Source organism: Oncorhynchus nerka, linkage group LG7, assembly GCF_034236695.1.
Source record: "Oncorhynchus nerka isolate Pitt River linkage group LG7, Oner_Uvic_2.0, whole genome shotgun sequence".
Taxonomy (NCBI): Eukaryota; Metazoa; Chordata; class Actinopteri; order Salmoniformes; family Salmonidae; genus Oncorhynchus; species Oncorhynchus nerka.
In genome coordinates this window covers 88,770,373-88,780,687 of record NC_088402.1, presented here as the reverse complement: position 1 = coordinate 88,780,687, position 10,315 = coordinate 88,770,373, and the positions used below count along the sequence as shown (strand labels likewise).

The following is a 10,315-nucleotide window of genomic DNA, read 5'->3' as shown; positions in this document are numbered from 1 at the left end:
GTGTTGTACATCTGCATGCTCCAGTGTTGTACATCTGCATGCGCCAGTGTTGCACATCTGCATGCGCCAGTGTTGCACATCTGCATGCTCCAGTGTTGCACATCTGCATGCGCCAGTGTTGCACATCTGCATCCGCCAGTGTTTCCCATCTGCATCCGCCAGTGTCCCATCTGCATCCGCCAGTGTTTCCCATCTGCATCCGCCAGTGTTGCCCATCTGCATCCGCCAGTGTTGCCCATCTGCATCTGCCAGTGTTGTACATCTGCATCCGCCAGTGTTTCCCATCTGCATCTGCCAGTGTTGTACATCTGCATCCGCCAGTGTTGCCCATCTGCATCCGCCAGTGTTGTACATCTGCATGTTCCAGTGTTGTACATCTGCATCCGCCAGTGTTGCACATCTGCATGCTCCAGTGTTGTACATCTGCATCCGCCAGTGTTGTACATCTGCATCCGCCAGTGTTGTACATCTGCATGCTCCAGTGTCGCCCATCTGCATGCTCCAGTGTTGTACATCTGCATGCTCCAGTGTTGTACATCTGCATGCTCCAGTGTCGCCCATCTGCATACTCCAGTGTTGTACATCTGCATGCTCCAGTGTTGTACATCTGCATGCTCCAGTGTTGCACATTTGCATCCGCCAGTGTTTCCCATCTGCATCCATCAGTGTTGCCCATCTGCATCCGCCAGTGTTGTACATCTGCATCCGCCAGTGTCGCCCATCTGCATGCGCCAGTGTTGTACATCTGCATGCGCCAGTGAAAGGTGGCAGAGCTAAAGCTGTGTTTATCAGACCATGAGACATCACGAAGACCGGTCTTCTCAGGCAAATCTCTGTAGCGGTTTCCTCTACGACCCGCCACAAGAGTCACGGGACTCGTCTATAGGTAACCGGTACACTGTAACAAAAAAATGTATGGAAGTATGAAGGTAGTTTTGTGCCTAACCCCAAAAAAGGGGTTAAATATATGTAATTTTAAAAAATATATATATATATACAGTTGAAGTTGAAGTTTACATACACCTTAGTTTACATACACCTTAGCCAAATACATTTAAACTCAGTTTTTCCCAATTCCTGACATATAATCCTACTAAAAGTCGCTGTCTTAGGTCAGTTAGGTTCACCACTTTATTTTAAGAATGTGAAATGTCAGAATAATAGTAGAGAGAGAATGATTTATTTCAGCTTTTAGTTCTTTCATCACATTCCCAGTGAGTCAGAAGTTGACATACACTCGCAGCCCGTCTGGTGTTCAACCTTCCTAAGTTCTCTCACGTCACCCCGCTCCTCCGCTCTCTCCACTGGCTTCCAGTTGAAGCTCGCATCCGCTACAAGACCATGGTGCTTGCCTACGGAGCTGTGAGGGGAACGGCACCTCAGTACCTCCAGGCTCTGATCAGGCCCTACACCCAAACAAGGGCACTGCGTTCATCCACCTCTGGCCTGCTCGCCTCCCTACCACTGAGGAAGTACAGTTCCCGCTCAGCCCAGTCAAAACTGTTCGCTGCTCTGGCCCCCCAATGGTGGAACAAACTCCCTCACGACGCCAGGACAGCGGAGTCAATCACCACCTTCCGGAGACACCTGAAACCCCACCTCTTTAAGGAATACCTAGGATAGGATAAAGTAATCCCTCTCACCCCCCTTAAAAGTTTTAGATGCACTACTGTTCCACTGGATGTCATAAGGTGAATGCACCAATTTGTAAGTCGCTCTGGATAAGAGCGTCTGCTAAATGACTTAAATGTAAATGTAATACACTCAATTAGTATTTGGCAGCATTGCCTTTAAATAGTTTAACTTGGGTCAAACATTTCGGGCAGCCTTCCACAAGCTCACCATAAGAAGTTGGGTGAATTTTGGCCCATTCCTAGAGCTGGTGTAACTGAGTCAGATTTGTAGGCCTCCTTGCTCGCACACGCTTTATCAGTTCTGCCCACAACATTTCTATAGGATTGAGGTTAAAGCTTTGTGATGGCCACTCCAATACCTTGACTTGACTGTTGTTCTTAAGCCATTTTGCCACAACTTTGGAAGTGTGCTTGGGGTCATTGTCCATTTGGAAGACCCACTTGTGACCGAGCTTTAACTTCCTGACTGAGATGTTGCTTCAATATATCCACAGAATTTTTCTGCCTCATGATGCCATCTATTTTGTGAAGTGCACCAGTCCCTCCTGCAGCAACTCACCCCCACAACACGATGCTGCCACCCCCATGCTTCACGGTTGGGATGGTGTTCTTCGGCTTGCAAGCCTCCCTCTTTTTCCTCCAAACATAACAATGGTCATTACAATGGTTTTAGAGCAGTAGCTTCTTCCTTGCTGAGCGGCCTTTCAGGTTATGTCGATATAGGACCCGTTTTACTGTGGATATAGATACTTTTGTACCTGTTTCCTCCAGTATCTTCACGGGGTCCTTTGCTGTTGTTCTGGGATTGATTTGCAATTTTCACACCAAGGTACGCTCATCTCTAGGAGACAGGACGTGTCTCCTTCCTGAGCGATATGACATCTGCGTGGTCCCATGGTGTTTATACTTGCGTACTATTGTTTGTACAGATGAACGTGGTACCTTCAGGCATTTGGAAATTGCTGCCAAGGATGAACCAGACTTGTGGAGGTCTAAACTTTTGGCTGATTTCTTTTGATTTTCCCATGATGTCCAGCAAAGAGGCACTGAGTTTGAAAGTAGGCCTTGAAATACATCCACAGGTACACCTCCAATTGACTCAAATGATGTCAATTAGCCTACCAGAAGCTTCTAAAGTCATGACATAATTTCTGGAATTTTCCAAGCTGTTTAAAGGCACAGTCAACTTAGCGTAAGTAAACTTCTGACCCACTGGAATTGTGAGACAGCGATTTAGTGATTCTGTCTGTAAACAATTGGTGGAAAAATTACTTGTGTCATGCACAAAGCAGATGTCCTAACTGACTTGCTAAAACTATAGTTTATTAACAAGAAATTTGTGTAGTGGTTGAAAAACGAGTTTTAATGACTCCTACCTAAGTGTTGACTTCAAGTGTATGTACAGTACCAGTCAAAGGTTTGTACACACCTACTCATTCCAGGGTTTTTCTTTATTTTTACTTTCTACATTGTAAAATAATAGTGAAGACATCAAAACGATTACATTTATTTTACCTTTATTTAACTAGGCAAGTCAGTTAAGAACAAATTCTTATTTTCAATGACGGCCTATTAAGAACAAATTCTTATTTTCAATGACGGCCTAGGAACAGTGGGTTAACTGCCTGTTCAGGGGCAGAACAACAGATTTGTACCTTGTCAGCTCGGGAGTTTGAACTTGCAACCTTCCGGTTACTAGTCCAAGGCTATAACCACTAGGCTACCCTGCCACCCCGAATCATGTAGTAACCAAAAAAGTGATAAACAAATCAAAATATATTTTATATTTGAGATTCTTCAAAGTAGCAACAAACGTTACAGCCTTGATGACAGCTTTGCACACTCTTGGCATTCTCTCAATCAGCTTCATGAGGAATGCTTTTCCAAAAGTCTTGAACGAGTTCCCACATATGCTGAGCACTTGTTGGCTGCTTTTCCTTCACTCTGCGGTCCAACTCATCCCAAGCCATCTCAATTGGGTTGAGGTCAGGTGGTTGTGGAGGCCAGGTCATCTGATGAAGCACTCCATCACTCCCCTTCTTGGTCAAATAGCCCTTACACAGCCTGGAGGTATGTTTTGGGTTATTGTCCTGTTGAGAAAGAAATGATATTTCCACTAAGTGCAAACCAGATGGGATGGCATATCGCTGCAGAATGCTGTGGTAGCAAAGCTGGTTAATGGGGCCTTGATTTCTAAATAAATCACTGACAGTGTCACCAGCTAAGCACCCCCACACCATCACACCTCCTCCTCCATGCTTCACGGTGGGAACCACACATGCAGAGATCATCCGTTCACCTACTCCGCGTCTCACAAAGACACAACAGTTGGAAACTAAGAGGACAGATTTCCACCGGTCTAATGTCCATTGCTCATGTTTCTTGGCCCAAGCAAGTCTTCTTCTTATTGGTGTCCTTTAGTAGTGGTTTCTTTGCAGCAATTCGATCATGAAGGCCTGATTCACCCAGTCTCCTCTGAACAGTAGATGTTGAGATGCTTCTGTTACTTGAACTCTGTGAAGCATTTATTTGGGCTGCGATTTCTGAGGCTGGTAACTCTAATAAACTTATCCTTTGCAGCAGAGGTAACTCTGGGTCTTCCTTTCCTGTGGCGGTCCTCGTAAGAGCCAGTTTCATCATAGCGCTTAATGGTTTTTGCGACTGCACTTGAAGTTCTTGACATTTTACGCATTGACTGACCTTCATGTCTTAAAGTAGTGATGGACTGTCATTTCTCTTTGCTTATTTGAGCTGTTCTTGCCATATTATGGACTTGGTCTTTAACCAAATAGGGCTTTCTTCTTTATACCACCCCTACCGTGTCACAACACAACTGATTTCCTAACATGCTTTAAGAAGGAAAGACATTCCACAAATTAACTTTTAACAAGGCAGACCTGTTAATTGAAATGCATTCCGGGTGACTACCTCATGAAGCTGGTTGAGTGAATGCCAAAAGTGTGCAAAGCTGTCATCGGACAGCTGTTGAAGTCGCTTAGAATCAGGGGCAATAGAGACAGATTCTAAATATTAGGTGTCCCTGCCAAATACAACCCTATTCCCTGTATAGTGCACTACTTTTGACCAGAGCCCTATGAGGCATATCCGAGCACCAATTGTCAGCCTCCACCAATGTCCCTTGTGTTTACAGGTAAACCCTGGCGAGTGCCAGACAGTACAGGCTAAGTGTTCTGTGGTGTTTACCCAGAAACAACCACGGCTTGTTGTGGCTACACAACACAGGTGATAGACAACCAGGTGTGATGAATGATGCTGACACATGGCACATGGCACGCTTTGCCATCTTTTCTCCTCATAAACTGCATTTTTTTCTCCTTCTCTCTCTGTCTCTCCCTCTGTCTCTGTCTCCCCCTCTCTCTCTCTCTATCTCTCCCTCTCTCTCTGTCTCTGTCTCTCTGTCTCTCTCGCTCTCTCTGTCTGTCTCTGTCTCTCTGTCTCTCTATGTCTGTCTCTCTCTGTCTCTCTCTCTGTCTCTCTCTCTCATTACTGATCTTGTGTAATGACGTCAGTGCTGACTGTTGTTTTTAAGTTCGGCTGTTTCAATTTCTAGCATTTGTTTCACATAAAATAAATATGGGATGGTGAGATGACTCCCAAATGAGTCAAAATGTGATTAAGAAGTGGTCTCTGTGTGATATGACAGGTACATGCTAAAATAAATACACCAAATAATAACCTCATGTATTCAGTGTGGAGTCAAATAATAACCTCATTCAGTGTGGAGTCAAATAATAACATCATTCAGTGTGGAGTCAAATAATAACCTCATTCAGTGTGGAGTCAAATAATAACATCATTCAGTGTGGAGTCAAATAATAACATCATTCAGTGTGGAGTCAAATAATGACCTCATTCAGTGTGGAGTCAAATAATAACATCATTCAGTGTGGAGTCAAATAATAACATCATTCAGTGTGGAGTCAAATAATAACATCATTCAGTGTGGAGTCAAATAATAACATCATTCAGTGTGGAGTCAAATAATAACCTCATTCAGTGTGGAGTCAAATAATAACATCATTCAGTGTGGAGTCAAATAATAACATCATTCAGTGTGGAGTCAAATAATAACCTCATTCAGTGTGGAGTCAAATAATAACCTCATTCAGTGTGGAGTCAAATAATAACATCATTCAGTGTGGAGTCAAATAATAACATCATTCAGTGTGGAGTCAAATAATAACCTCATTCAGTGTGGAGTCAAATAATAACCTCATTCAGTGTGGAGTCAAATAATAACATCATTCAGTGTGGAGTCAAATAATAACCTCATTCAGTGTGGAGTCAAATAATAACATCATTCAGTGTGGAGTCAAATAATAACATCATTCAGTGTGGAGTCAAATAATAACCTCATTCAGTGTGGAGTCAAATAATAACCTCATTCAGTGTGGAGTCAAATAATAACCTCATTCAGTGTGGAGTCAAATAATAACATCATTCAGTGTGGAGTCAAATAATAACATCATTCAGTGTGGAGTCAAATAATAACATCATTCAGTGTGGAGTCAAATAATAACATCATTCAGTGTGGAGTCAAATAATAACATCATTCAGTGTGGAGTCAAATAATAACCTCATTCAGTGTGGAGTCAAATAATAACCTCATTCAGTGTGGAGTCAAATAATAACCTCATTCAGTGTGGAGTCAACTAATAACCCCATTCAGTGTGGAGTCAAATAATAACCTCATGTATTCAGTGTGGAGTCAAATAATGACCTCATTCAGTGTGGAGTCAAATAATAACCTCATTCAGTGTGGAGTCAACTAATAACCTCATTCAGTGTGGAGTCAAATAATAACCTCATGTATTCAGTGTGGAGTCAAATAATAACCTCATTCAGTGTGGAGTCAAATAATGACCTCATTCAGTGTGGAGTCAAATAATAACCTCATTCAGTGTGGAGTCAAATAATAACCTCATTCAGTGTGGAGTCAAATAATAACTTCATGTATTCAGTGTGGAGTCAAATAATGACCTCATTCAGTGTGGAGTCAAATAATAACCTCATTCAGTGTGGAGTCAAATAATAACCTCATTCAGTGTGGAGTCAAATAATAACCTCATGTATTCAGTGTGGAGTCAAATAAGGACCTCATTCAGTGTGGAGTCAAATAATAACCTCATGTATTCAGTGTGGAGTCAAATAATAACCTTGTGGATATGCTCATGTATATGTATATGCTAGCTATAAATACCATTGGCAAGGATCCGTTGTGAAATGATCCTGTTAACACGTTGGCTACATCTCAAATTGCTCCCTATTCCCTACATAATGCACTACTTTTGACCAGGGCACATAGTGTTTCAGACTGAGTGCAATCAGAAATGGCTCTGAAATAGTTTATTTTTTTAATGTCCTACCCGAGAAAAACATCTAAATCTGCATTCATTTCTTGATTGAATTATGGGACTGGAACAGGGGATCAGCACTATCCTGTTCTCTGCTGTGATCAGTGTGTTGATCTGGTTATTAACAATTTGCCTGCTACTATATGTACTGTATATGCCTATAGGATTGTCATTTTACATTTGTCTAACTGGTTGTCTTAGGTTATTCTTTCAGACTTTGACAAAAATTATTTGTGCGATCCACACCAAAACAAAGATTGCTAATATGTGAGATGTTCTCCCACTCTTTCCCAGACCAAAATAATAATTCAGTACCAAAAAAGACATTGATTGACTGAAGGACAAAGGGGAGGTAGACTGGCAGTAAATATATTTAATGTAAGGAGTTTTGGTCTTGATAGAAAATGGGTAGCAATGTCATCATACCAGGGTTAGGGTAATTCAGGAACTAAACCTCATAGAAAAGCATGGAGGATTGATTGGATTTAAAATGTCTGTTTTACTTCTGGAGTTTACTGAATTTAAATGGCATTTCCTCCAACCCTGTATCATACCTCCTAACCTTCCCATAAAGGAACCCTGATTCTAGTGACAGAACAATGAACAAAGAGATTTAGACTGATAATAACAACATGAAATCTTCAAAAGAAGATAGCAACTCTATACATTAGAGTTGTAGTAGTAACTACTTGCTATGTACACGTCATGTCCCATAATCACACTGTAGCCAATGTGGACACAACACCATCAAGTCCAGCATCAGATGGAATACTCAGACATACTAAAGAACATGGCATCTATCTGCCATTTCCACCATAGGACTCTACACCGGTGCTTGTTCTACAGACTAAGACTTTAGTGTTTCCACCTCTGAGCCCCCCCCCCCACACACACACACAAAAAAGGCCTACTGTACACATGAGTGGCCGGTGTCAGCTACAGCTCAGGCGCTGTCCAGCAATGTTCTGTGTACCCTGCAGCAGTTGTCTGCTAGGTTGATGTCATTGTTCAGATTCAGATGCTGCTGCTCCAAGAACTCAGAGGTCTCCTCCATAATCTGTCCAGGGATGTGGAAGTCAACAGGCGTGTGTTCCTGGACCAGCGTGTTCTCCTGACAAGGTCCATCTTGAAGAGGGCCCCTCTCCCCCGCCTCCTCCAGCTCCTCTGGCCTGCTAGCTCTGCTGTGTGCCTGAGATTCACAGGGCTCCAGATTGCACCCTGTCCCCTGGAGGAACTGGAGGAAGTTCTCCTCGATGGAGGCCTCTCGGCTGGCCAGCTGATCCCCGTTGCCCGGCCCCGCCCGCTTAAAGATACAGGCCAGGCTTCGGCCCAGCTCCGTGCGGATCTGCCGGTTCAGACAGCCGTAGAATAAGGGGTTAGAGGTGAAGCAGAAGTAACCGATCCAGGTCACGACTTCCTCCATCTGGTCCGAAGCCAGGGAGGCCGGGGGGGTGGAGACCAGGGCGGCGTACAGGTGAAAGGAGAAGTAAGGCAGCCAGCAGCATAGGAACTGGCCTCCAACCGCCACCAGGACTGCCACAGCTTTACCCCCGTTGAAGGTCCTCTGACTGGGGGTGCGGAGTGGAGGACATGGGCCCCCAGGGCCACCTCTGGGGCCTCCCAGGCTGGCAGCCATGGTGGATTGGCTGCTGAGGGACTCGGAGCGGTGAGGGCGGGGCCCAGGTGTGTCCATCCCGGTAGGTAAGGGGCCATGCTGCATGGCTGCGACCCTGGCTACTTTAAACATGTTACAGTACACAACAAGGATGATCAGCACTGGACACAGGAAGTAGACAAAGGTGAAGAAGAGCATGAATATTAACCGTGTGGTCCCTCCTCCTCCGGTCCAGTGTAGGGAGCAACGTCTCTGGCTTGGATGACTCGGGATCATGGGAGCCTCTAGTCCCCCTCCGAGTTCGACCCCTACCCCCTGGCTCCCCTGGAAGACCCAGCCCAGGAGTGGCATTGCTGACGTGACAATAGCTTTGATCCAGATCCCGACCAACACCGTCACAACCACCCCCACGGTCATCTTGACCTCATGGCGCATGGGGTGGACAATATAATAGTACCTCTCCACGTTGATGGCAGAGATAGACAAGATGGCGGCACTGACCAGACCCACGCTAAGACAGAGGTAGCTCCGGCACAGTGCCTCGTCGTGCGCCAAAACCCGGTCCGGCAGCATGCCCAGAGGCATCAGAACCAGAGCCGCCAGCAGATCAACCAGACACAGGTGGAACACGAAGGCGAACTTCCTCAGCTGCGGCGTCTTGGTGATGACAGCCATGACGGCTAGGTTGCCTACGACCGCTAAGAGGTCCATGAGAAGCATCACACACAGGGCCAGGGACTGGGCCAGGGGGGCTCTGCTGGCGCCGGTGCCCACGGGAAGACTCACTTTAGAGGCATTGGGGTGCAGCGAGGCTGGGAAGGCTGGGAGCCAGGGACCTGAATGAAATAATGAATGCATTGTATTACACATATTTAAAATACATATAGAGTTGCCTATAAATACATACAAAATTATCAAAGCTCATGAACACATTAAAGTCCAAAGTACTGTCTTTAACCAAGTTAAGTTAAGTTAAAGTCAGTACTCAGGCAGCAAAATTAGGATAACTGTCCCAAAACTCACAGGTTTTCCAGAAATCCTGGTTTGAGGATTCCAGTTTTCCTGATTATTAATCTTCTAAAAAATAGAAAGTTACCAGAATTTTACAACCTTAGTTGGTACCGACCTGGAAGTCCGGAGAGAGAGGACTGGGAAGAGTTCCAGGGGGAGGTGGAGCTGTCAACAGGAGGCTCCATGAGAGGATGAGAGAGAAGGAAGGAGTGAGACCAGGGAGACTCACAGGCCCATCACCCATCCTCCCCTGCTTCGGGCTGGTTGCTGAGGAACAGGGGGACTGGAGGGGTTTGGGGGGTGGGTTGGGGCTGAGGCTGAGGAACCGGGGGACCGGGGGATTTGAGGGGTGGGTTGGGGATGAGGAACCAGGGGAGTGGGGGGGGGGGGTGGAGGGTGAGTTGGACCTGAGGAACCCGGGGGTTTGGGGGTGGGGTGGGTTGGGGCTGAGGAACTGGGGGACTGGGAGTGTTTGGGGGTGGGCTAGGGATGAGGAACAGAGGCTCAGGTGGCGGGGGTACTGTCTATCAGGGCAGGTAGAGCTGGACAGGTCATGGACAGGTCACCCTGGACAGGTGGAGGTCTGGCAAAATCCCACTATCATTCTAGAGATGAAGTCTGGTCGTGCACCTGGTAACCAGACTAGATGGTGGAAGTCTGGACTGTGGATGAGATAGGCC

The 10,315-nt window shown here is 45.5% G+C and overlaps 1 protein-coding gene across 1 annotated transcript; it reads right to left on the bottom strand.

The window, feature by feature from the left end:
- Positions 1-7,077: 7,077 nt before the first annotated feature.
- LOC115132533 (G-protein coupled receptor 61-like) lies at positions 7,078-9,992 on the bottom strand. Its single transcript, XM_065020054.1, has 2 exons — positions 9,751-9,992; positions 7,078-9,460 (listed from the first exon to the last, which is right to left on the bottom strand). Exons 1-2 carry the CDS (start codon positions 9,818-9,820, stop codon positions 7,953-7,955), a joined length of 1,578 nt encoding a protein of 525 aa, XP_064876126.1. The 5' UTR covers positions 9,821-9,992; the 3' UTR covers positions 7,078-7,952.
- Positions 9,993-10,315: the final 323 nt, after the last annotated feature.

Excerpts from the sequence above, each read along its gene's own strand:
- LOC115132533 (XM_065020054.1), bottom strand. The coding sequence starts at position 9,820 with ATGGAGCCTCCTGTTGACAGCTCCACCTCCCCCTGGAACTCTTCCCAG. Across the intron at positions 9,461-9,750 it reads CTCTCTCTCCGGACTTCCAG|GTCCCTGGCTCCCAGCCTTC; the intron begins GTCGGTACCAAC and ends TATTTCATTCAG.